The 27,564-nt window shown below is 44.8% G+C and overlaps 1 protein-coding gene and 1 long non-coding RNA gene across 5 annotated transcripts; one reads left to right on the forward strand and one right to left on the reverse strand.

The window, feature by feature from the left end:
* The first annotated feature begins 196 nt into the window (after positions 1–196).
* FDFT1 (farnesyl-diphosphate farnesyltransferase 1) lies at positions 197–27,005 on the forward strand. 4 transcript variants are annotated; one of them, XM_069576759.1, is made up of 8 exons: positions 197–524; positions 10,072–10,169; positions 11,238–11,421; positions 15,392–15,520; positions 16,257–16,448; positions 21,256–21,432; positions 22,774–22,926; positions 26,453–27,005. In XM_069576759.1, the coding sequence occupies exons 1-8, from the start codon at positions 426–428 to the stop codon at positions 26,672–26,674; spliced, it is 1,254 nt and encodes a 417-aa protein (XP_069432860.1). In that variant the 5' UTR covers positions 197–425; the 3' UTR covers positions 26,675–27,005. The 4 variants fall into 4 exon arrangements, with proteins under 4 accessions (XP_069432860.1, XP_069432861.1, XP_069432859.1 ...); XM_069576760.1 differs by lacking the exon at positions 22,774–22,926 and having other exon boundaries at positions 261–524; XM_069576757.1 differs by lacking the exon at positions 197–524 and having other exon boundaries at positions 9,746–10,169.
* Positions 23,651–27,076, reverse strand: LOC138433690 (uncharacterized). Its single transcript, XR_011254398.1, has 2 exons — positions 25,382–27,076; positions 23,651–23,930 (listed from the first exon to the last, which is right to left on the reverse strand). It is a non-coding gene; the product is annotated as an uncharacterized lncRNA (long non-coding RNA).
* Between the last annotated feature and the right edge of the window lie 488 nt (positions 27,077–27,564).

The raw sequence follows: 27,564 nt of genomic DNA on the forward strand, positions 1-27,564 counted from the left end.
GCAAAGAGAGAGTTCACTGCCCCAGATCCGCGCAAGGCTAGCAGAGGAAAACGAAGGCCCCTCCTTCATTACGAGCACCAATCCCGCTCGCCCGCCCCCTTTTCACCCTCCATTTAGCCTCTAGGATGTGGTCCTCACGCCAGACTCATGCCGCCGCCGATTGGCCAGCGTCTTCCTGGTGCGAGCGGCCCTAGCCAATCGACAGCCGTCAGTCCACCCCGCGCGCTCACCGGGAGCCGCGCGAGAGCTGGAGGCCCGTTGAAGTTGGTGGGGAAATGGGCGTGGCGCCGCCGCGTTGGGTCCGCCTCCGCCCCGCCCCTCCTCGCCGCACCTCCTCAGCCTAATCCTTCCTTGAGTGCGGGAAGGGGCCAGGCTGAGGTATCGACGAGGTGAGCTCAGGGATCCGACTGTCCGCTGCCGCCAGCATGGAGTTCGTGAAGTGCTTGGGGCACCCTGAGGAGTTCTACAACCTTCTGCGCTTCCAGATGGGGGGCCGGCGGAAGGTGATACCCAAAATGGACCAGGTGGGCTGAGCATCCCTGCATCCCCGCGGAGTGGGGAGGCTGCGCGCGACCGCTGACTTCTGGGTCTGACCGGCAGGGCCCAGAATCGAGCGCAGAGGTTGCGGCCAGCGAGTGCCAGACCCCTCGAGCACCCTCTTTCCCTCCGGGGAACAGACCCCTATCACGTCAGGCGGCCCCACCTGCCAAGTTTGGTTCACCTACCGTTACCCCAATATTTGGCCCGGCTGCTCTTGGTCTCCTAGGCATTCCCCTAACCCCCAAGTTGTCTTGCTGCTTAAAATGTTTCTATTCGTTCAAGACATTGGTTTTCAAGTAGTTTGGCTTCACATTTTGTTCTGTCCCTGAGATTGGTTTTTTGTGTGTCTTGTAATACGTGGGTTAAACAACCGAGACTACATGGGTAGATTAAATGGGAGAGGACGTGTGAAAGAATTTTGTTGAACATAATGAACTATGCAAATATCGTCAGGAATACCTTTTCTGGAATGAAACCTTACTAATTCTTACAGTTTTCAGTTACAACACCTCCATACTCTTCTCCCCCACTCTTTCCTGCAGTCTGAGCAGTCCCTTCGTCCTCTGTGCTCCCTGAGTTTTTTAGAACACTTATCTACTCTTGCAAGTTCTAATTATTTGTCTGTTTGTCCCTCGATTAGCTATACTGTTGGCTCTTTGAAGGCCAGACTTGGGTTTGTTTGTATTTCATCTGCCTCGCTCCTGTACCCTTTGCTCAGTGAATTTGCAATGAATAAATATGGTATTTGTTCCAACAAGAAAGTCATTAAGTGATTTTTAAATGAATAGACACATTCAACTGAAGTAGTGGGGTTATATCAAAAGTTATAAATTCTTTTCCCCAATGGAAACATCACAAATACTGTCCTTTGTTTAAATATACTCTTAGTTGTTGTCCTTTAGTAAAACACTGTAATTTTCCATCAGAAAATTTTTCCCTTTGTGATGTAACTCAGAATCCTTCTTCACAGTCTAGCTTCTGTGACTGCTACCTCTGTTGACCACTCAGGAGACATTAAACATCTGTTCCGTTTTAGGCTTTATGCCTGGTGCAGAAGGGCAGGATAACGTGTAGACAAATTAGACACCCAAAGAGCTCATTGTCTTGTCCGGTCGATAAAATGTTATAAAATTGTTCATAGAAAACTTAGGCAGGCACCATAATGAGATGTCTTTTCATGTTACCTCTGACCTTCCCTCAACCATTTTCTCTAGCACTGTTTAATCTTGTATCAGCCCCGTAGTCTTGTATCCTGGTTATTTGTGGATGGATTTTATGTTCCCAAAGTCCCTTTCAGGGTTAAGAATCTGTTTGATTCCAGATTTTAAGCTATTTGAAAACAGGAGCCTTGTTTGATGTACCTTGATGCAATGCCCTCAAGAAACCTCTAGCTTTGTAAACAAAAGAAACTTAAGTAACTGGCAGAATATATATAGTACATGAGGTAAGGAAATTTACAGAAGGGAAAAGTCACCTCTGCATGGGATAGGGGATTAATTTTTGAAGGGGTGCCTAAAGGAAATACTGGAGAAGGAAATGGCAACCCACTCCAGTACTCTTGCCTTGATAATCTCATGGTCGGAGGAGCTTGGTGCAGGCTACTGTCCATGGGGTAGCAAAGAGTCGGGCATGACTGAGCGACTTCACTTTCACTTAAAGGAAATACAGCCTTGAATTGCTCCTATACCTTGATTGATAGATACTCGTTTAATTAGGAGATTCTGGCTAAGAGCTCTTAGGTGGTCCTTTACTGAAATTATTTGGAAATATTTATTTTATTGTATATTTGTGTGTTTTGAGGGGGTAGAAAAATTCTGTTCCCTATTATCAGATGGTGCCAGGGATCTGTGACCCAAAACGGAAAAATAGCCACTGGTTTACAATGCAAGATGTACAGTTTCCTGGATACTTCCTGGAACAGGTAATTCACTACCTCTGGAGACTGGCCCCCTCCAGACAGTTCTGGTTTTTACGGAAGTGTTTCTTAACAGTGAGTTGAAGTTTTACTCTTTGTTTACCCTCTGGAGTCAAGAGAGTCGAATCTTTGTTTTGTAATATGCCACTTGAAATTTTAGGACAAGTCTCATTCTCTCCAAGAATACTGATATACAAGCCAAATATTCTGTGTTCTGCCTGAGTTATTCATTATGTGTTATTATATAACACTTATTCTGTGTTTGGGGCTGAGGATTCCAAGTTAGAAGTACATTGTAAAGGGACTTCGCTGGTGGTCCAGTGGCTAAGACTCCTTGCTCCCAATGCTTTCCAGGTCATTAACCAACCTTTTCTCTCTCCCTTTAAAGTCTAGTATTCAAAACTGAACAATATTCCTTAGGTGTGATCTGGTTATTTCAGAACTTTAAATTCCTTTCTTATGGATACTGTATTTCTAATTAACTTGACTCATAATTGCTTTAATTTAAAAAAATGTACTTATTTATAAAATGTTTTATTTATTTTTTTAGGCTGTGCTCTGCAGCCTGTGGGATCTTCGTTCCCCAACCAGAGAGCAGACCCATGCCCCCTGCATTAGGAGCCTGAAGTCTTAACCACTGGACTGCCAGGGAAGTCCCTAAAATATTTTAAGCGAAGACAAAAATACTGAAAATACTATAACAAACCGTTTTTTATTCCATCATGCTGACAATCATTAAGGTGATGAGCAACAGGGTCACATTAAGCAGAGGGTGGTACAGATTCAGCTGAAAGCTGAACACACTTTGTGTGATGGACACAGACAGGAAACTGTGTACCCTCAGTTCATCCCTGATGGAGAACAGGTGTACAGAGGTTAACCTAGGGAACTTTCCTGGTGGTCCAGTGGCTAAGACTGTGCACTTCCAGTGCAGGGGGCGAGAGTTTGATCCCTGGTCGGGGAACTGGGACCCCAGGCAACCGTGTAGTTTGGCCAAAAAGAAAAAAAGTTAACCTAGGAAATGTCAAGTCATCTCAAGTTCATTGATATTTCAGGAAAATTTTAGTGAAGTAGAACCCTTTTACAGCAAAAAGTTTTCAGAAAACACAGAATAAGTGCTTTGTAATGTGTAGGGCCTTGAAGAAGTCTTAGGTTTAGATTAGTGGTGAGGCTCGTCCGTGTGTAAAGACAGTATGAGCCAAGTTATTTGGTAGGACTGTGCACAGTGTGTGGGGCTGAGGCTTCCAAGTGAGAAGTACACTGTAAAGGGACTTCCCTGGTGGTCCAGTGGCTAAGACTCCTTGCTGCCAATGCCGGGGTCCCAGGTTCCAACCCTGGACGAGGAACTAGATCCCACATGCTGTAATTAAGGTCAAAGATCCCATGTACTGCAGCTAAGACCAGGCACAGCTAAGTAAATAAATAAATGCTTTAAAAGGGATTTAGAAAAAAAAAATTTTTTTAAGTACATTGTAAAGCAACTGTACTCCAATATAAATTAATTAAAAAAAAAAAAAAGAAGTACAAAGTGCAGTGGGTGCATGTGGGAATCCTGGAGCTGAGCTGTATTCATGGAAGCAGGCAATGGTCAAATGCACCCATGACGTGATGAAAGCAGTATTTGGGGAACAGTAATTTGGCAGGTGAATGGGATTAGGGGATTATACTGTGAGTTAAACTAATCAAATTAATAATAAACAGCATTTGAGTTCTTCTATGTGCTAGACTTGAAGTCTATTATCAGTTAGCTTTCACTGGGTAGCCACCCCAAAACAGGGTGGCTTAATTCTGGAGTTTGGTTGCACAATAGTATGACTACACTTAACAGTGTTGAAGTGCCTGCTTACAAGTGGTCAAGATGGGCAATTTCCTGTTACGTATATTTCACCATGGCTTGCCTAATTGCTTAGTGGTAAAGAATCCACCTGCTGGTGTGGGAGACACAGGTTAGATCCCTGGGTCTACACCATCCCCTGGAGAAGGAAATGGTAACCTACTCCAGTGTTCTTGCCTGACAGATCCCATGGACAGAGGAGCCTGGTGGATGACAGTCCTTGGAGCTGCAAAAGAGTTGGACACGACTTAGTGACTAAACAACAATATATTTCACCATAATTAAAAAAACCAAACTCAGTGACTTAAAATAACACCTGTTATTTAGATCCTAGTTCTCTAGGAGAGCTGGGAGGTTCTGGTCTGGGCCAGCTTGTGGTTGATTTCTGCTGAGTTTGCTCAGTTGGCATGTGGCTGGACCATGTGTGATTTACAGGCTATAAGCTGGGGGCTCTGTGTGTTACATCCAGCCTGTTAGCCTGAGAACTGTCTGCTCTTGACTAGAATTGTGCAAACCCTAGGGTGCACACACTCTTGAGCTTTATGCTTAACTCACAGTTCCTACTGTCTTATTGGCCAAAAAAAGGGGAGCCCACATGCAAAGAGGTGGAGAAAGACTCCATCTTCTGATGGAAAGAGCCACAAACTTTATGGCCATTTTGTAATTTACCACACTTAGTTGATCTTGACAACAACCCTAAAGACATAAGAGCTATTGGTACTACCATTTTACAGGTTATAAAACTGTGACATAAAGTGGTTGAATTTTGAAGCTCTCAAATGGTGGTTCCGGGATGCTGACCTGGGCCTGTTTGAAGACCTTCCTGCTCTCACTCTGAAGGTCACCCCGGGATAAAGGGCTTGGACTGGCCCCAGACAGCGGATCACATCCCAACACTGTCGTGTGTGCTCCGGACACATCGCAGGCATGCAACAGTTGCTGGTTTCTTCCCTTTCCAGTTCTTTCCAATTCTGCTGTATAGTCCCTCCCTCCCTTACTCCCTTCTTTCCTTCCTTCCTATATTCATCTAGCAGACATGGGACCACTGGTTGCATGCTTGATATTGTTCTTGGAACTTGAGATTAAACAGTGAACAAAGTAGGGGAAGACCTTGCTTTTACAAACCTTACATTCTTATAGAAGAGACAGAATGAAAAAGAAAAAAAAGCAGATACACAGTATTTCATGTGGAGAGAAGTACTACAAAGAAAAAATGAGAGGAGACCAAGGGAGCTGAATGTTTGAAGTCAGGGGGCATCATTTATAAGGTTGTGATTTGGGTCCAGACACTTACCTTTGCATCTTTTAATTTTTTTGAAAAGTGAGACCTGACCATTCCCTCTTCTAGCTCTAAGGTTTGGTGAGCACAGAGTACAATATTTTATTGTGCTCAGTGACTCAGTGTCCAATTCTTTGTGGCCCCATGAACTGTAAATGAAATTCATGGGATTTTCCAGGCAAGAATACTGGAGTGGGTTGCCATTTGCTTCTCCAGGGATTATTTTGTTAGTTTTAGGTTTTCTGAGCCAGTTTTAATCTGTATGAAGCATTTTTTAAAATGGCCGAGTATACCTCTAATTAGAGAAAACATAGGAACACCTATGGGACAACGAAAAACCAAACTGAGGTGGGCAGTCTCCAGAGGTAGTGAATTACCTGTCCTGGGAGGTGTTCCAGAAACTGTGTATCTTGGATTGTAAAGCAGTGGCTATTTTTCTATTTGGGGTCACAGATCCCTGGCCGCATCTGATAATAGGAACGGAATTTTTCACCCCCCTTCAAAACACAAGTATATAATAACGTGTGTGTGTGCTTAGTCGCTCAGTTGTGCAACCCCATGGACTCTAGCCCACCAGGCTCCTCTGTCCGTGGGGATTCTCCAGGCAAGTATACTGGAGTGGGTTGCCATGCCCCGCTTCCAGGGGAGCTTCCCAACCCAGGGTTCTAACCCAGGTCTCCTGAATTACAGGCACATTCTTTACCATCTGAGTTACCAGAGAGGCCCATTAATATTGGAGTGGGTAGCCTGTCCCTTCTTCAGGGGATCTTCCGGACTCAGGAATCGAACCAGGGTCTCCTGCATTGCAGGTAGATTCTTTACCAGCTAAGCTATCAGGGAAGTCCATAAAATTAATAACAAAATATTTGCAAATAATTTCAGAAAAGGGACACGTAAGACTTCTTCACTAAACATTATCTTAGTTTCTCTCTTAGGTAACAAAGACTCCAGAGAAAAAGATTTATACTTAGCAGACATGGAGGGCTGAGATTATTTTAGTCATAGAAAGATTTGGCTGTAGGAGTGCAGGGTTCCCTAAACTTGATTATCCTGAATTTTTAGAAGCATATCAATAAATCTGGCGGCATACTGCCAGCTGCAAGCTGTGTGACATCACTTAGCACAAAATGGAAAAAGTGTTTTCTAATCATGAAGTTCTGGCTTCCATCAAGTCTAAATCCTATTATTTAGACTAACATCTTCTCTATTAAATCAAATCCTGACTCTATTACTTGTGGTCACTTAACTTTCAGCAACAGTTTCTTCATCCATAAAATAGAGATAGTGGCTCACAATCTCTCAGTCACAGTTTCCCAACTCCAAAATGGTCTAAAAACAGGTTTTTAATAAGTCTGGCTCAAAGTCATTTGGCGGTACAGTGTGCTTTGATTTAAAGTCATCCCACTTAGGGTAATTATTCACTGTTGAAAAAATGTTGATAATCCCAGTTACAGGGAGCCACTCCACAAAGACAGGATATGTATGCTTTTTATTGCCTGTCTTCTAAAACACTGCAGACTCTGAGTTCTGCTACACATCTGGCCTTGAAGTCCTTGGGTGGATTGCAGGTCTGTATGATATCTTTAAAGGATTGTGTGAGGATCAAGGCTATTGTTTGTATATTGTGCTTGGCGTATAGTTGCTGCCCAGTAAGGGGTAGTTTTTACACTGGTGGTTTTGTAACTTCAGTTCTCAAGTTTGTGGGGTTTTCCCTCCCTGCTGAGGAAACCCGTGCTGCGTGAAGTCTGAACGAAAGGCTGTGGGGAAGGTTGGTCGCTGTCCACTGTGGGACTGCTTTTCAGCTGGAGCCCCAGTCCTGGGAGGACAGTCCTATACTTCTCGCCACTGCACGCTCTTCCCCTCAATGCCCTTCATCCCTCTTCTCTCTTGCTGGAGAGTTCTTGGGAGCACGCTCATCTCAGCAAAGGGAAACAACAGGAGGCTCAAGGGACAGGCTGCAGTAGCTTTAGCTTCGAGCTCCCTCCCCCAATCTCCCTTAGCTCCTGGGAAGCAAGCAGTGGAAATGTTTCTAACAGTGGTGTTTTCCATAGTGTGGTTTTTAGTTATTATCTTCCCTGTATCTTCTTCGTAATTTGAGGAAATTGTTACAGATGTATTGAAACAAATAGGTGCCAAGAAAAAGACTGAGGGCAGAAGGAGATGAGAAGTGATTTAGTGACCTGGGTCCCTTTTAAGATTGGAGAGGGCATTTTTGGAAAGGAGGGGCATGTTCTTAAAGATTGTTACTCTTCAGAAGGAGTGCAATCTAGCTCTGACGTCAGCCCCCAAACCCTTAGGTGTAGCTGAGGATGAAAACATTTGGCAGAGCAGGGAAAGGAATCAAATTGTATGTGCAGAGCTGGCTCAGAGCTCAGAAAAGAGTTGTTCCTTTTATTTATTGTGAAGTCTTTCCTCTCCACATTTTGAGAGAGGAGTTGATGAATTGCTCTTAAAATACTCTCTGAACTAATTAATTTATTCATCAGTCCTTCACTGAGTATTTTTATATGCCAGACTGTATGTCCAAAATGATATTACTAATATATGGTGCTTAGTAAATATTAATTTTTACTAATAATTTTAAATTGAATTTCACAATAAAATGAAATTCTTATGGTTAAAAAAAGCTTTATTCTCTTGACAAAATATGTATTTATGTAAATTTAGGAAATATACACAAATGAAAATAACATAGTTCACCTGGACCCCAGCAAGGTCCCCAGTTTCACTGTTAACATTCCAAAGTGACTATAGGATTTACTTTTATATATATATATATATATAAATATACTTTTAAACCATCCCCTTCTTGTTAGATATTGCAAATTATTTCCTGTTTCTCTCTTAAAAAGGGAGTGCGGGGAGACTGGTGAGGGAGTGGTATATGGGAACTCAATTCTCTTTGAACGTAAAACTGCTCTAAAATATAAAGTCTCCATAAAAATAAATACAAAACAGCAATTCTTTCTGATATGGTTGTGTATTAAAATATGGATTTTTTTTAAGAAACAGTTTTTGTTTTCCTTAGGGAAGAGTAAATATAAAGTTCATAAGGATCGTTATGGTTCATTGATTTGAAAGGGAAAGATGATTAGAAATCTTTATAAAAGGAATAATTTGCTTTCCAGAGGATAATAGAGGTTTGTGTGTGTGAGTGCTCAGTCATGTCCCAACTCTTTGCGACCCCTTGAACTAGTGTACCCTGCCAGCCTCCTCTGTCCATGGAGTTTTCCAGTATACTGGAATATAATATATATTAATTATATGTAAATAATATATAATATATAAATAACATATAATTAAATATAAATAATATATAATATACTGGAATATAACAGTATAATACTGGAGTGGGTTGTCATTTCCTCCAGGGGATCTTCCCGACCCAGGAATTAAACCCGTTTCTTTTGTCTCCTGCATTAGCAGGCAAGAGTTTTTACCACGAAGCCACCTGGAAGCCCCTAAATAGAGGTTTAACAGGTGCTAAAATAAAACCAGAACAGGACAGCAGTTAAAGAGGTCAGAAAAGATCTTATTCAGAAAAGTGTTTGCAATAGAGGAAGAGATTCAGCATAGAACTGGGCTCCGTTCCGAACAGAGTGTAGGGCGGGTGGGTGGAAAATTACCAAGAGGAAACCTATGGGGTAAAGAGCATTCTACCTGGAGGCAGGGCCGGGGCTCTAGGATAAGCGGGGGAAGAGGAACCCGGCCGGATAGTGAGGGTGATCATATATGGGTTATGGGGGATTCTGGCTAAAACAATTTAACCGCGTTCTTGGCTAGAGCTGAGCGATGCAAAGATAAGCACTGAAGTACAAAGCTTGAGGATTCAGAGGAGCCTGGCTAGTTTGGCCGAGGGGAGATCCGTTGCAGGAGAAAGCAAACTTCTCAAAAAAGGACTGGGTTCCCTTAAGCAGCCTATGGGTTCTGGGGAGAAGGGGAACTCATAGAGGAAGGCGCAAGGTGGCAAAGTTTTGAGCCAGAGGCGGCGGGGCGGGGCGGGGCGGGGCTAGCATCTGGGCGGGGCTTACATCTGGGCGGGCGGCGGGCCGGGTTGTGGGGTGAGAGGGGCTGGCCGCGGGGTGGGCGGGGCCCGCAGGGGGCGGGCGGCGGGCGCCTGCTCGGTGCGCAGGAGCCCCAAGCCTGTTGCGGGTGAGGGAGAGCCCGTCCCGCCCCGCGGAGGGCGCCTCTCCTCTCGGCTCGGGTCTATGGAGGAAAAACCGCGCTGGCCCTGCGATTCCCATGGCCGCAGTCGCCTGCAGCACCAAGGCCATGTCTCTCTTCAAGAGGACTTTGGTGCTGAGTCCCGGCGCGGCACCCAGGGGCGCGGGCACCCCCTCGCGCGGCTGCCCCTTGCCTCCCGCCGCCTGGCCGTCCAAGGACCGGCCGCGGGGAGAGGGCGTGTGCGGCCGGCTGCGGAGCTCCGCGGTAGCCGGCCGCTCGCCCCAGCCCCACTCCAGCACCCCCGCGTCTCCCACCGCCGTGTGTCTCCTCTCGCCGCAGGACTCGCTCAGCAGCAGCTTGAAAACTTGCTACAAGTACCTGAATCAGACCAGTCGCAGTTTCGCAGCTGTTATCCAGGCGCTGGATGGAGAAATGCGGTGAGTGGCAGAGGCTGCAGTTTTTGACTTGGGGGAGGAAAACTTTGCTAGAGGCCTGCAGAGTCATTCGAAGCTACTTTTTGACACAGCTCCTCGCGTTGCAGTCTCTGTGCTTGTGGCTTTGCCAGAACGTGCCCCAGTGGGTGAAGGAAATGTTGGCGGTTGAAACGCGCCTGTGTTTACTTTGGGCTCTTCCAGGCACCTGGCCATCTCATCGTGTCCCTGCCCAGTTCTTTAGGGGGGGCAGGTGCGGGGAGAGGATGTTTATTAACTTTTTTTAGTCCTGGCCGGTGGACCTGTCTCTGAGTGGCTCATGTATTTTCCTTGGCTTCATTTAGGCTACCTTGCATTTCTAGTATATTGGGTTAATTCTTCTGAAGTTGCCTCTGTGCAGATTATATACATGACTTAGACCAGTTGCCTTTAAGTATGCTGCGATTCATGGGGTCGCAAGGAGTCAGTCGGAGACGACTGAGCGACTGAACTGAACTGATGATACTATTTGGGCTTCCCAGGTGGCGCTAGCGGTACAGAATCCACCTGCCAAGAGACTCAGGTTCAGTCCCTGGGTGGAGAAGATCCCCTGGAAAAGGAAATGGCAACCCACTCCAGTATTCTTGCCTGGAAAATTCCATGGGCAGAGGAGCCTGGAGTCCATGAGGCTGCAGAGAGTCAGACATTACTGAGCCAGCCAGCCATACATGATAGTGTTTAGACTGGGACGTTATTATGTCTTTTGACTTTATCTGCAAAATAATAGTTCTGTCTACACATTTGGTCTTTCTACAGTTTTTCATTAGTTAAATGTAGCTCATTCTGGGAGTGGTAGTGACATCCAGCTGGTACATTTTTTATTTTTTATTTTATAAATTACAGAAGTCCATTGTTCCCAAAGGAAAACTAAGAAGTTGCCTTAAGTAGGAAAAGCTTTGGATAGCCTTTCATTGGTCTGTAGAGTTAAGAGTGTAGGAGGGCTTTCAAAATGGCCTGGCAGAAATGGAATGTGATTTTGGAACGGTATCTTTGAGTGTTTGCTCCAGCGTATTGGTAGTTCTTCCTTTCTTACAGCCACGCAGTATGCATATTTTATCTGGTTCTCCGAGCTTTGGACACGCTGGAAGATGACATGACCATCAGCATAGAGAGAAAAGTGCCGCTGCTACACAACTTCCACTCATACCTCTATGAGCCTGACTGGCGGTTCACGGAGAGCAAGGAGAAGGACCGGCAAGTCCTGGAGGACTTCCCAACGGTAGGAGGAGGGGGTGCATGATTGGTGGGGTGGCTGTCAGTCAGCTTGTGTGCCTGGTTGCCATTGTTTAGTGGCTGAGTTGCTTTTGCGACCCCCTGGACTGTAGCCCCCCAGGCTCCTCTGTCCACGGGATTCTCCAGGCAAGAATACTGGAGTGGGTTGCCATTTCCTCCTCCAGGGAATCTTCCCAAACCAGGGATCAAACTCGTGTCACCTGCATTGGCAGGTGGATTCTTTACTACTGAGCTGTGAGCCTGCTGCTGCTGCTGCTGCTGAGTCGCTTCAGTCGTGTCCGACTCTGTGCGACCCCATAGACGGCAGCCCACCAGGCTCCCCTGTCCCTGGGATTCTCCAGGCAAGAACATTGGAGTGGGTTGCCATGTCCTCCAATGCATGAAAGTGAAAAGTGAAAGTGAAGTCGCTCAGTCGTGCCCGACTCTTAGCAACCCCATGGACTGCAGCCCACCAGGCTCCTCCATCCATGGGATTTTCCAGGCAAGAGTGCTGGAGTGGGGTGCCATTGCCTTCTCCGAGTGAGCCTGCAGGGAACTGCAAAACCAGCAGTCTCAGGACAGCATAGCATGATGTGGCGATGGTTCATCAAGCCAGACTTCAGGGTTGGCGGCCCCACACTCTTGCTCACTAACTGGTGGTGCCTGTGATCACATAGTCTGCCTGTGATTCCATTCTTTGGTCTATAAAACAGATTAAAAGTCCCTGCCTCCTAGTGTGGTTTCGAAGATGGAAAGAGTTACCATAGGTGGAGCTCTTAGACAGATGTTATTTGCTGCTATGATTGATTACCAGGATCTTGTTGGTAAGTCCAGCCTTTCTTCCTATGGAAAGAGCTCTCAAATGCCAGTGTCCTGAAAGATGCTGTGTCCAGTTTGTGCACCCAAGAAAGCAGCCTAGGTGTGCCACACCGCTGGCCTCTGGAGCATTCCGAGTCTGGTGGCAAACCGTGCAGCTCACAGTGGGTGGCAGTTGTGGAGTGGGGAGTGGGCTCTTTGCACCTGGACTGAGTGAGGACTGAAGCAGGATGACCTCTGTCATCCGCAGCTGTGTGAGCTTGGATGCGCTCATTAACTTCCTCGTGCCTGAGTTTCTGCCTTTGTAAAGTGAGAGCTGTGAGGCCTGAATGAGTTTATACATATAAAGTACTTAGTGTCTGGTACATACTGAGTGTTCTGTAAATATTAGGTATGTAGTCCATTCTGTTGGAGTAAAGTGGGTTCTAACTAAAATCTTTAGCTTTAGAAATTTTCAGATTTCTTTTATGCATGTGCCTAGATCCTACTTTTCTAGGATTTTATCTTAGAAAAGTCATATCTTTATCATATCACATAAATAGGCGATTCTTCATACCTTATAAATAAAGGTTCGATTTGGCAACATCTCAGTATTCCCTAGGGGCTTCCCAGGTGGCTCAGTGGTAGAGAATCCACCTACCAGTGCAAGAAACACAGGGTTTGATCCCTGGGTCCAGAAGATCCCCTGGAGAAAGAAACGGCAACCCACTTCGGTATTCTTGTTTGGGAAATCTTCCGGACAGAAGAGTCTGGTAGGCTACAGTCCATGGGGTCGCAAAGACTCAGACACGACTGAGTGACTGAGCATGAGCACCAGAGGCTTTCTAGAACAATCACTGTATGTGATGGGTGAAATTAGAGTGCATCTTTTTCACCTGGTGCTAGTGGAGACTTGTAGTCTTAGAGATCTACCTCCAGTCATAGCTTGAGGAATAACAAAGGGTTACTTGTAAATGATACTAGCAGTAATAGCACTCATTTATTGAGCTATGAGTTATGAAATGCATTTCATTATTGATTCATCATCTTATTTTATATTAATGGAGTTTAACATGTAATGTCTATGATACACTGTTTCCCATGTTTTGTATAGATGAAGAAACTGAGGCACAGTTTTAGTTTTAAGCCCCTTGCCTGAAATTACCTGTGAAGTTTAAGTGGCAGGACCAGGATTCAAATCCAGAAGGCCTGCCTCCAGAACCCTGGTACTCAATTCCTGGTACGCTTTACAGTCCCTTTAAAACATGGTTAAAAGGAAAATGTTGTGATTTGAGATAGTAGCATTGAAACATATACATTACCACATGTAGAACAGATGGCCAGTGGGAATTTGCTGTGTGAGGCAGGGAGCCCGAAGCCAGTGCTCTGTGAGAGCCTAGAGGGGTGGGATGGGGAGGGAGGGGTCACACGTTTACCTATGGCTGATTCATGTTGATGTATGGCAGAAACCATTACAATATTGTGAAGTAATTACCCTCCAATCAAAAGTAAAAGAAAGTTTTAAAGAAAGTAAAACTTTACATATAAGTGTTTTGATCATAACATCCCAAGGTTTATTATTAGGGAGGTTTCTGTTTACATGCTCCTGTCACCCCTCTTGGGAATCTGGCCTTTCTCCATGATACTAGCGGACTCTCTTCTCATACTTAGGATCACTAGAGAGTGGCCCGGGGACCAAAAAGTGTGCTATAGGTGGGAAACAGAGTTACTTGGAGGCACAAGAGAAAGCACCTCCTGGCTGACCTTGCTGGGCAGAGGTCCCTCCCTCAGATTTCTGGGGAAATGGAGAGCTCTTCATTGTCACTCTTTCCTAGACATTGTTTTCATGCTCTGTACAACGACGTAGTAAGTACCAAAGAGCTGAAATTGGTTCACATTCAGCAGTGAAGTGTGTATCTTGGAGGGTTTGTTTTCAAGCCTCAGCTGCCCCTCCCCCAGCTGGCTGGCCTTGCCCCTTTTATAAATAGAACTGACCCAGCCCTGTTAGCTGTTGGAAGACCAGGTCCTCTCGAGATTCAGGGATTCAGATGACCTTTGGTAGAGTCACTGATTTGCTTCAGTCCACGTGCGAATTGCCTTTGGCCTTTGTCTTGGAACAGCTGTTCTGGAAAGAGCAGTTCTGGAGAGATGGGATTGATTTTACTGATTTTAGGGATTTAACAGTCAATGTTTATCAGAATAATCCTTAGTATCTTAGGCTTCTGAGCTCTTTCAGTGCCCCACAACCAGCTGAGTTTCCCTCAGGTCCTTACATTTAGGTGTTTCCTGAGGAAGTTTTTCTAACCTTTCTGTAAATGTAGACCAAGTCTACATGAGACCAAGATCTCACCCTTCAGATCCTTAGCAAAATCTGTTCACTACTTTTTGTGTTTTGTGGATAGTATATTATTTGAAAAGTTTCATGGTATTTAATATTTTATTTCGGCAACCTACAAAACACTTCTTTGAACTTCAGCAAGATACTTATGCAGGAGCGATGAATTTTAAAAGCATCAATAATACTTTTTTGACACTAAAGCTTGGGCTATGGAAAAAAAGACAAGCAAACATTGGATAGGCTGCCTCAGGGTGAACTAAACTGAGTTGTTTAAGAAGTTAGAAAGTGTAGCCTTTATAATGGGGAAGACACTATAGCTTCCTGGCATGAATTCAGAACCTGATGGTGGAAGATGGTTGTCTGGTCTCCTCAGTGGAATATAAGCTCTTAGGGCAGGTCACCTGCCGGCTGTGCGTCCCAGTGCCCTCAGCCGTGCTTGTTGCATAGGGAGCGCCCAAGACTCCACAAATGAACCATCATTATACTGAGGCTTGTCTGGAAATGAGGTGTTCCTCCTAAAATGCTTACACTTAGGTCCAGTTTTATGTTGAAGCATCTCATTTCTCATTAATTGGGAAGGTGTGCATATAATAAGACTTTGAATCTTGAGTTTAGAGACTAGCATTTTGATACCCTTCTATTCTAGCATTTGTGAAGTTTGCTGAGCTTATTATTCAGTGTGTAGAAACAGCATAACTTAGATTTAGGCTTACTGCTGGATCATTTGAGGGTCTGCACTACCAAGTTCTGTTACAGCTTTGCTTTATGATCCGTAGGTACCATCTTGTTTCCCAGTTTTAATACATGTTTCATATTTTCTGTTTTTTTACGACCTCCATTTCAGATCTCCCTGGAGTTTCGAAATCTGGCTGAGAAATATCAAACAGTGATTGTCGACGTTTGCCAGAAGATGGGCTTTGGGATGGCAGAGTTTCTGGATAAGCGCGTGACGTCTGAACGGGAGTGGGACAAGGTTAGTGTCCCTGTGGAGCATTGTCGGTGCGGGTGGCACCAATGAGCTGGCAGTGCCCACCGTGATGTTTAGGATGAAGAAGTGGTGTTTTTACAACCCAGTGGTAATGTCTCCTCATAAACACTTAACAGTCTTATGATGTTACCACTGGGTTGTTTCTGAGGACTTAATACACAGAGCTTAAAACACATCCTCATTATGTTAAAAAAAAACAAACCAAAAAGTACTACCATGACATTCTTTTACATAATGAAGATTTTGAGACGCTGCAAGATCTTAAATGTCTTCAAGATTAAACTCTACTTAGTATTCTAGTTTTTGTTAGAATATTCCTTATTCCCTCAGGGTCCCCAGTTTCAGATATCAGAAAGTTTACTGTACTCGGTTATTTTTCCAATAACCTTTTATTCCAAAAGCAGTGCGTGTGCATTGTACATATATATAAAGATATAGAAAATATAGTAAAAAAAAAAAAAAAAAAGAAATATCACATGAGCTAGAGACCACAGATCTCTGATGAGCCAGAGATCATTTTTGTTAAATCTTTTGTGTTCATCCTTCTTGGAATGTTTTTTACTCCTTACATGTACATGGTATATAATGTGTGTGTGTTTTTAAAGCGAAATGAGATCTTTTACACTCTCTTTGGAACCTGGTTTTTCGCAGCTAATGATTTCTAGTGTTTCCATTTTAGTAGAAGTTTCATTGTTAAAGTACTCTAAAAATTTTCTTACAGTACTGTCACTATGTTGCTGGGCTAGTGGGAATTGGCCTCTCCCGTCTCTTCTCGGCCTCAGAGTTAGAAGACCCCTTAATTGGTGAAGACACAGAGCGAGCCAACTCTATGGGCCTTTTCCTGCAGAAAACAAACATCATCCGGGATTATCTGGAAGACCAGCGAGAAGGAAGAGAGTTTTGGCCTCAGGAGGTAACAGCTTCAGGGGGTTTGGGGAGAAAGAATTTTGAACGCTCTCTGACAACAAACCATTACATCCTCTTGGTTGCAAGTGACAGAAACACAAATCAAGGTCCCTTAGACAACACAGGAGAATGTGTAGACTAGGTTAGGAATTAAGTTGCTTCAGGGAGACTGGCTGCATCCATCTAGGAGTTCAGGCTGTGTCCCCTTTCTCTTGGACAGGCTTTCTCCAGTGGTGGGTATAACTATGAGTGGGTGTCCCACTCAGAGGCTTGGCTCCTGTATCATAGTTTTTGGATTTTTCCAGATTTTCACTAAAGGGGGGTAAAAAAAGATGAAAAAACTCAAGCTATGCCCAAAACCTAGCTCATGGATAACATGTCCAAAAGCACAAGTGACAGAACATCCCCAGGAACTCCAAACCACAAAAGGGTGCAGACGAAACACCAGCTCCGCAAACGAAAGCAGCAGAATGTGTGCAGGACAAAGCCAGAGCAGCTGCAGAGTAGCTCAGCCCAAACGGGTGCTCCTTGTCAGACGGTGTGAGTCTGCGAGGGCCGTGGCGAAGCCTAGAGCAGCTGGAGAGCACTGGCCCCTTGAGCTGGACGTGGACACTGACCAGCCAGGCTTCTCTTCCTGGACTGGGCCACACTGAGGAGTGAAATAAAAACTGAGCACCTGGACCTAAGAGGGACCTAAGTGACATCAACCAGATACAGCACATGGACCTTGCTTGTTTACGATCCTCATTGGAGGAAACTAAGTGGGGAAAAATCAGACACTGGGACAACATGGCTGCTAACTGGATAATCTGTATTAAACATTTATCTTTAGTTAACTTTTAGTTGTGATAAGATATATGTGCAAGAAAGGGTCCTGGTCTTTTAGAAATTTATAATAAAATATTAAATGATAACATATCAGGATAAAATGATAAATACAATGATTATTGGGATTTTAAAATAATTTAGGGGCTGGAGTGGTGGAAGCCAAGCGTCAGTACTGCTGAAGCTGGCGGATGGTTACATAGGCACTCATTAACATTTTTCTCTAGGTTCTGCAGGATAGTTGAGTACCATCAATCAGAGTGAGTCTAGGTGCAAGTTAAGAATAGAAAACAAATTTGATTTTCCATTAAATCTGTTAGTCCTTTTAGGCCCAGTCATTTCTTTTGGGGAGTGTATAAAGTTATAATAAGTGTTATTCTTTAGGAAGTTTAAGAATACCTAAGAATAAAAGTAAGTTATTTGCTAGCTTCAGAGAACCCCCTAAATAACATCATTCAGTTCAGTTCAGTTCAGTCGCTCAGTCGTGTCTGACTCTTTGCGACCCCATGAATCGCATCACGCCAGGCCTCCCTGTCCATCACCAACTCCCGGAGTTCACTCAGACTCACGTCCATCGAGTCAGTGATGCCGTCCAGCCATCTCGTCCTCTGTGGTCCCCTTCTCCTCCTGCCCCCAATCCCTCCCAGCATCAGAGTCTTTTCCAATGAGTCACCTCTTCGCAGGAGGTGGCCAAAGTACTGGAGTTTCAACTTCAGCATCATTCCTTCCAAAGAAATCCCAGGGCTGATCTCCTTCAGAATGGACTGGTTGGATCTCCTTGCAGTCCAAGGGACTCTCAAGAGTCTTCTCCAACACCACAGTTCAAAAGCATCAATTCTTTGGCACTCAGCTTTCTTCACAGTCCAACTCTCACATCCATACATGACCACAGGAAAAACCATAGCCTTGACTAGACAGACCTTTGTTGGCAACGTAATATCTCTGCTTTTCAATATGCTGTCTGGGTTGGTCATAACTTTGCTTCCAAGGAGTAAGCGTCTTTTAATTTCATGGCTGCAATCACCATCTGCAGTGATTTTGGAGCCCCCCAAAATAAGGTCTGACACTGTTTCCACTGTTTCCCCATCTGTTTCCCATGAAGTGATGGGACCAGATGCCATGATCTTCGTTTTCTGAATGTTGAGCTTTAAGCCAACTTTTTCACTCTCCTCTTTCACTTTCATCAAGAGGCTTTTTAGTTCTCTGCCATAAGGGTGGTGTCATCTGCATATCTGAGGTTATTGATATTTCTCCTGGCAGTCTTGATTCCAGCTTGTGTTTCTTCCAGTCCAGCGTTTCTCATGATGTACTCTGCATCTAAGTTAAATAAGCAGGGTGACAATATACAGCCTTGACGTACTCCTTTTCCTATTTGGAACCAGTCTGTTGTTCCATGTCCGGTTCTAACTGTTGCTTCCTGACCTGCATACAGGTTTCTCAAGAGGCAGGTCAGGTGGTCTGGTATTCCCATCTCTTTCAGAATTTTCCAGTTTATTTTGATCCACACAGTCAAAGGCTTTGACATAGTCAATAAAGCAGAAATAGATGTTTGTCTGGAACTCTTGCTATTTCCATGATCCAGCGGATGTTGGCAATTTGATCTTTGGTTCCTCTGCCTTTTCTAAAACCAGCTTGAACATCAGGAAGTTCATGGTTCATGTATTACTGAAGCCTGGCTTGGAGAATTTTGAGCATTATTTTACTAGCGTGTGAGATGAGTGCAATTGTGCGGTAGTTTGAGCATTCTTTGGCATTGCCTCTCTTTGGAATTGGAATGAAAACTGCCCTTTTCCAGTCCTGTGGCCACTGCTGAGTTTTCCAAATTTGCTGGCATATTGAGTGCAGCACTTTCACAGCATCATCTTTCAGGATTTGAAATAGCTCAACGGGAATGCCATCACCTCCACTAGCTTTGTTCATAGTGATGCTTTCCAAGGCCCACTTGACTTCACATTCCAGGATGTCTGGCTCTAGGTGAGTGATCACACCATCATGATTATCTTGGTCTTGAAGATCTTTTTTGTACAGTTCTTCTGTGTATTCTTGCCACCTCTTCTTAATATCTTCTGCTTCTGTTAGGTCCATACCATTTCTGTCCTTTATCGAGCCCATCTTTGCATGAAATGTTCCCTTGATATCTCTAATTTTCTTGAAGAGATCTCGTCTTTCCCATTCTGTTCTTTTCCTCTATTTCTTTGCATTGATTGCTGAGGAAGGCTTTCTTATCTCTTCTTGCTGTTCTTTGGAACTCTGCATTCAGATGCTTATATCTTTCCTTTTCTCCTTTGCTTTTTGCCTCTCTTCTTTTCGCAGCTATTTGTAAGGCCTCCCCAGACAGCCATGTTGCTTTATTTGCATTTCTTTTCCATGGGGATGGTCTTGATCCCTGTCTCCTGTACAGTCTCACAAACCTCCGTCCATAGTTCATCAGGCACTCTATCTATCAGATCTAGTCCCTTAAATCTATTTCTCACTTCCACTGTATAATCATAAGGGATTTGATTTAGGTCGTACCTGAATGGTCAAGTGGTTTTCCCTACTTTCTTCAATTTAAGTCTGAATTTGGCAATAAGGAGTTCATGATCTGAGCCGTAGTCAGTTCCTGGTCTTGTTTTTGTTGACTGTATAGAGCTTCTCCATCTTTGGCTGCAAAGAATATAATCAGTCTGATTTCGGTGTTGACCATCTGGTGATATCCATGTGTAGAGTCTTCTCTTGTGTTGTTGGAAGAGGGTGTTTGCTATGACCAGTGCATTTTCTTGGCAAAACTCTTAATAGTCTTTGCCCTGCTTCATTCCGCATTCCAAGGCCAAATTTGCCTGTTACTCCAGGTGTTTCTTGACTTCCTACTTTTGCTTTCCAGTCCCCTATAATGAAAAGGACATCATTTTTGGGTGTGTGTTTAAAAGGTCTTGTAGGTCTTCATAGAACCATTCAACTTCAGCTTCTTCAGCATTACTGGTTGGGGCATAGACTTGGATTACTGTGATATTGAATGGTTTGCCTTGGAAACGAACGGAGATCATTCTGTTGTTTTCGAGATTGCATCCAAGTACTGCATTTCGGATTCTTTTGTTGACCATGATGGCTACTCCATTTCTTCTAAGGGATTCCAGCCCACAGTAGTAGATATAATGGTCATCTGCATTAAATTCAGCCATTCTAGTCCATTTTAGTTCGCTGATTCCTAGAATGTCGATGTTCACTCTTGCCATCTCCTGTTTGACCACTTCCAGTTTGTCTTGATTCATGGACCTGACATTCCAGGTTCCTATGCAGTATTGCTCTTTACAGCATCGGACCTTGCTTCTGTCACCAATCACATCCACAGCTGGGTATTGTTTTTGCTTTGGCTCCATCCCTTCATTCTTTTTGAAGTTATTTCTCCAGAAATAACTCATTAAATAATATCATTAAAGATCATCAAACCAATCCCGTTGTTCAAGTTGAGGCTGTTATTTCACTTTCAAGTTACTAAGATCAAGGAGGGTAACGTTCTTATGGTAGACACTCCGCTCGTTTCCCCGAGATAATTTGTTCAGCCATATTCTTATCAGAATTGGGAACATAACGTTAATCATTAATTATTTTGAGGCCTGGCCACCTTGCGAATGTTCAACGTTTATCTTACAATGCCGTTGTAGCTGATTTTGTTATAGCTGGTTATTTTTTCAGAGGTAGACCATTGCCTTGCGAAAATCAGGAGGCCTTTTTGGCCTGAGGTCATCAAAGTATTGCTCCATCTGTGCTGAACTAATTGTCCCAAAGGGACACTTTCCCATACACTGAACTTATTCTGGGTTGTGGTTAGAGTGTAGTTATAATAGCCTTTGCATGGTGATTAAAACAGATTCAGTCTTGAAAGGTGAGGCAGCGGCAAGATGGACTTTGTATATCATTGTTCTTATTTGCAAAGGTCCTTTCATGTGGCTCACACATCGCTCCCTTGTGCCCATGCTGACTTGTCTTTAATCTGCTTATCTGTCCAGACTTGGAGCAAGTATGTGAAGAAGCTGGGTGACTTTGCTAAGCCAGAGAACATCGACTTCGCTGTGCAGTGTCTGAACGAACTCATCACCAACGCACTGCATCACATCCCCGACGTCATCACCTACCTGTCACGACTTAGAAACCAGAGTATATTTAACTTCTGTGCTATTCCACAGGTACGGAGCGAGGCGCCCGATGAGGAGAGGGCGGGATGCTGGGGGTGGGGATGATGGAAGGCATTTACTATTTGGTCTGTGTATTTAGGAATGGAGAGTTCCTTAAAAGATGACGCTAGTGTATTTTCTCTCTTTGCCCCACAACCACCACACTCAGCTCAGCCTTGACATTAATTAAGTCTATGCTTTTCCAAAAAATTCTAGAACCTATTTTCCCATCAGCTACTCTAAGCTAGTTACTTTGATTCTTAGCCTCACTATTTAAATCGAGGGCTTCAACTCCAGATTTTCTGAGGAGTGCTGGGTGAAACACAGGTGAAGCTGTTATTAAAAAGTCAACATTAAGCACTTAACTTTTGCTGTCCTTTTCCTAGGTCTTGGGGTAACAGAACATGAAACCTGAGCCTGTGAAACCTAGGAACTTAATTTTTAAATCCCGTTACCAATTATTTCCGTTTTTAACTCAAAGTGAAGAAAGTTACAGGATTTAGCTGACTTGGAAACTTGGTTTGGTCTGATTCTAATGACCAGCCTTGCCCAGTTGATGGAACTAAAATCTCTGTGCTGGACTTGCATATGGGCATGTGCTTAGTTGTGTGCAGCTCTTTGCGACCCTGTGGACTGTAGCCCACTGCGCTTCTCGGTCCATTGGATTTTCCAGGCAAGAATAACAGAATGAGTTGTCATTTCCTTCTCCAGGGGATCTTCCCAACCCAGGGATTGAAACCAGGTTTCCTGCATTGCAGGTTCTTTCTTTACCACTGTGCCACCTGGGAAACCATATGCTGGAATCTAGGTTTCCATATATCCTAGAAATAATTTTCCTTTTAGGCATGGGAGACCATACCCCCTCGCACCCTACTTTTGTCCCCCACAACCCCCTGTGCTTTTTAAAAAATGTATAATGATTATATTCATTGTAGGAAAAATAGGGAGAAAAAACAAAATAGTGAAAATTTTTCAGATACTATTTTGGAATATGTGTTTTTCAGATCTAATAACTCATTGCCTTAGCATGGAAAATGTTACATTGGATTGTGTGTGTGTGTGTGGTTTTATTTTTTTCAAATAAAAAGAAACTTTTGTGACTAAATTATAGAATTATTGAGAACTGCAAAGGGCGCTTGATTCTGTATGTTGCTGAGAAAGGGAAGTGTGGGAGCTGGGGTCGTCCTGGCGTGCTTTCTGTGTGGGTGTTTTCTCTTGGCTAGCTGCATCTTAGCCCTTCGGTGCTTTCTGCCCGTGCTCCCTTCCCGTCTCACGATGGCTGGTTACAGTGCGGTTTCTCGCGTGTTTTCGTGAGGTGAGATGAACGTGCTTTCTGTCTCTCGTTATCCTTAGGTCATGGCCATTGCTACTTTGGCTGCCTGTTACAATAATCAGCAGGTGTTCAAGGGGGTGGTGAAGATTCGGAAAGGGCAAGCGGTCACCCTGATGATGGATGCCACCAACATGCCAGCTGTAAAAGCCATAATACACCAGTACATGGAAGAGGTGGGCTTTATTTAATAATGTTACTATTTAAACATCGGAGAAGGCAATGGCACCCCACTCCAGTACTCTTGCCTGCAAAATCCCATGGACGGAGGAGCCTGGTGGGCTGCAGTCCATGGGGTCACTAAGAGTCAGGCGTGACTGAGTGGCTTCACGTTCGCTTTTCACTTTCATGCATTGGAGAAGGAAATGGCAACCCACTCCAATATTCTTGCCTGGAGAATCCCAGAGACAGAGGAGCCTAGTGGGCTGCCATCTATGGGGTCGCATAGAGTCGGACACGACTGAAGTGACTTAGCAGCAGCAGCATTTAAACATTCCTTCATATTGGGATATTAGATGATCTCAACAACTCGCAGTGTTACGGCATAAAGACACGGGTTGATGTCCTTTATTCCAGAAGAATAAGCACAGGGAGCCTCCTGTTGGGAGCTTCCTGGTGCCCTGGTCAGAGGGGATAAAGGAAGCCAGGTCTTACGATGGCGCTCCTAGGAGAATCATATTTTTTGAGCTGGAAGATGAAGTTAGAGGCCAACCAGGCTTCTCCTTTTACAGCTGAGGCATGTGAAGCCAGGCCTGGGGCTGATGACATAGCATCTGAGGGGATCCAGGATCGCAGGCCACACTTCCTGACACCCCGTCCAATACTTCATATTATGGCAAGGGCCTCAGTGGAGAATCCATCGTGGGGAATTTTGACAAAGGAAAACCAAGAGGCTGCAACTGTTTCTAAATTTTGTAATGTCAATCTCATTTCATATGCCAAAATGCATCCCATAAAACAGAGCATGCCTGTTCTAGAACTTTTTCTTAGAGGTTGGGGTTCTCTACTTGGCAGGCCCTGAGCATTACTTCTCAAGTGAGGTGATTTAGCTTCCTCCTCTTCCGAGGACATTTAGTAGCGTCTGGAGACATTTTTGATTTTCACGGGGGGTGTGGGTGGCTGCCGCCTTCCGCTGCGTAGAAACCCGAGAGGCTGAGGTTTGTTCTTACTGAAGGCTGCACTGCGGAAGTAGATGGAAACATAAGACCTCCCTCCCCACAGGCCACCACTGCCCCTGGTTTTCTGATCCCTCCAGTCCCTGCGCTATGTTTTGACAGGGATAAGATTTATACGAGCAGTTTTATCTAAAAATTCTATAATACAATGATTTCCTCCGATTTCCATTGCATATTGCACATTTTTCTTGTATTTCTTTCCTGTCTTCCATCTGCCAAGTTTTAGATCCCTGCATTTCTGTGTGAGGCACTTACTGAAGGTATAGAGATCAGGTTTTTTAAAAAACTCCCAATTCTTTTACAGACTAGATGAACATGTCTAGCTATTGACCAAAAAATAGCTACTGATGAGACTGGGGACATTGGGGTTCACTGTTTAGCCAGCACTTACTTGGGACTTACTCTGTACCTGGCATAGCAGCCAAATAGGTGGGTACTATTAATATCAAGGAACTTTGAGGCCCTAACACCATGGCTAGGGCCATAATTTGGACCCAGGTCTGGCTGACTTCAGAGCCACTGTTCACCACAGTTCTAAGGGCGTGAATTACCCTTTCTAAATAGTGACATTTTAGGTACTGTTCCCATTTTATATAAATTAGCAACATGCTGTGTAGTTTATAGTTCAGAGAATAGTTTTAATTTTATTCTGATCATTGATTTTAGAAAACCATGTTTTTAAAATGTAGGCAGTTCCATTGCTGATTTAGAATTCATAATTTATTAGGTATTTTCCATCACTACCTGAATTAAAGCCTAGTTGGGATTCACAGTTTGACTTAGGGCAGGGCAGAGCAGAGCAGGCCGCACACAGCTGGCTGACCCCCTGATTTCATAAATGACTTTACATTAGGACGCAGCCCCATCCATTTGTTTCTGTTGTCGTCCACGGCTCCCAGGGTTCTTGAGCAGCGGGCTGAGCAGCTATAACTGACAGGGCCCACAGTGCTGAAAATACTTTTTTAGGCCCTTTAGGAAAAGTTTCCAGGGATGTCCCTGGTGGTCCAGTGGCTGAGACTCTGTGCTCCCCTTGCAGGGGGCCCAGATTTGATCCCTGGTCAGGGAACTAGATCCCACATGCTGACCTATTGACTTGCCACAACTAAGACCTGTTGCAGTCAAATAAATAAATATAAAAAAGATTAAAAGTTTGTCCTGGACCTTTGATCCAGGACATAGATTATTTTATTTAAAATTACTCTAGTGAAACTTAAGGTATTTTAGAGGAAATATTAATAACCATAACTTTATTTGACTTAAACTGAAAATTTCTAAGTCTCAAGGAATGGAATGTGAAATGGCTTTAATGCCAGCCTTAAGGACATTTTGTCAATAAAGTTTCAAGGGAGGACTTTTAGTATGAAGTCCGCAAGTTGTTGGGCATTTTGCTGGTGGCCAGATGTTAGCTCGCATCCGGTCTCTCCTCGCTGAGCACGTAAGTCAGGAAGACACTTACCCCTGGGGTCCCTGGTTGCAGCAGCGGTGCACGTGCAGGGAATTAAGGGCTCTCACAAGCCTGAAGTGGGAAGGACGAGGTGACGCGAAGCCCATACCCCCTGAGCAGGGCAGCTGCTCCTCAGGGCCTCGTCCTCTGGAGCCGCCTCCACTGGAAGGCAGTCTGGGTACCTGGCAGCTGGTGAGAAGCTCCACCAGCTATTTTGGGACAAAAACAAATGCTCAGGCAAACAGCCAGAAACTTTTGCTTCCTTCTCTGCTAAAGATGATTCCTTGGCAAGGACCAACTTTTTCTAGCAGGTGGAGCTTCCTGTTTGGCTGTGGTCTGTGTTCCTCAAACCCCGTGGATCCTCTTGACTCAGAGCGTAGTCCTGTGCCCCCGCAAGTGGGTTAGCATTTTGGTTCTTGAGTCAGAATGCTTCTATTGCAGGATGCCCAGGTGGCGCCCGTGAGCACAGTTTGAAGAGCAGGCAGGGGATTGGACGTCTGAGTTCTTTGTGTCCCTACCCCCATGCTTGTGCTCTTTCCCTCCTGCCCTCCCTGGCTACTCCACCGCAGCAAGTGTGATGGGCGAGAAGGGACCCGAGGAGGCCCTTGGCCAGACCTGGGCGTTCGGGGCAGGTGTTCCAGAAAAACTTAAGCCGAGGCTTGGGCAGGAGGGGGTACTCAGGCTGAGGACAGGACATGGGAACAGCATTCCCGGGCAGAGGGAATGGTATGAACAAGGAGGGGAACAGGAGCGGCATCGCAATATCATTTCCCTCCACCACGTCACTCTGCTTCAGCCTCAACAAAGAATGTGGATGCCACTGGCTCTTTGAAGTGCTGGGATAGAGCCCACTGGGATGGCCCTGCTGCTCCGGGATGGGCTAGGGGATCACCCAGACTAGGCTGATATCCTGCCTTATTAGTGGAGTGGTTTAGGGTTGTTACTTTTGTATTCTGTGAGCCTCAGTTTTCTCACTGGTCAAATGGGCATAAAATGCCTGGCTGTTGCAGATTGTCGCAAGAAGTGAGCACAGATATTTATAAGGTTTTTAGGATTTACTGTGTTTTCCTCTTTCTTCAACAGATTTATCACAGAATTCCCACCTCTGACCCCTGTTCCACTAAAACACGGCAGATCATCTCCACCATCAGGACACAGAATCTCCCCAACTGTCAGCTGGTCTCACGGAGCCACTACTCGCCCATCTACCTGTCATTTGTCATGCTCCTGGCGGCCCTGAGCTGGCAGTACCTGAGCACCCTGTCCCAGGTCACAGAGGACTACGTTCAGACGGGGGAGCACTGACTGGCTCGGTCTGGAGACTGAGCGCCCCTCCTCCCCAGCCCCCATCTGGGAAACAGACTGACCTTCTCTTCAAGGATGGATGTGGGCTCCTTCTCTGTTTTCCCCTCCTGTTTTAATCCCTCAAAGAGTTCTGTGGGCCTGGACCTTTAGAAACTGTGACCTGTGGTGGAGAAAAAGATAGGATTAAAGGGAAAGGACACTTAGCCACCTGTACTCACCTGTGCAGGGTTCACGGCTGCCATCAGGGAAGGGGCTGCATCCGGGCCTGCAGAGGAGATCACAGTGTGAATACAGCCTAGAGTTACAATTAAATGTATTTAATGCAAAACAACTTTTGAATACCTATCGCAGTAGAAAGTGAAGTTAATTTTTTTTCCATTCGCTTCTTTTTTCTTTTTCATCGTTTTGTTTCTTCCAGTGGACTTGAATGTAGCAGGTGTGAATATCTGTAGAGTTCTAGGAAATATTCCTAAGAATGCAGACTGTCTGCTGCACGTGAAGCCTGGGAGGCAACTTCTGGTGAAGTTGGCATCATTTCCTCGTTTAAAGGGAGTTTAGGTTTCAGGATTGCCGTTGGTCCCTTCGTAGCAGGTAAGTTTCTAGTTGAAGCTAATGTTTTTGAGATTTTTATAATAAAGAATTGAATTATTCAGCGTTTGTCAAGGGTAGTTCACTTGAAGCCTGGACAGGCATGGCAGGTATGGAACTCCAGGTAAGGAGTTGGTGGTTGAGGCACGGTGGCAGGCTGCTATCCCCAGAAAGCTGGAACCACCCAGCTGCCCAGCTCCACACTGTTCCTGCCAGGAAGGGAGCAAGGGCGTCCCTTCTACTGGCCTGCTGTGCTTCTGGCCAGTTATATTAGTTGTGTTCAGACATTTGATTGAATTCAG

The sequence above is a fragment of the Ovis canadensis genome, chromosome 2 (genome assembly GCF_042477335.2).
Source record: "Ovis canadensis isolate MfBH-ARS-UI-01 breed Bighorn chromosome 2, ARS-UI_OviCan_v2, whole genome shotgun sequence".
Taxonomy (NCBI): Eukaryota; Metazoa; Chordata; class Mammalia; order Artiodactyla; family Bovidae; genus Ovis; species Ovis canadensis.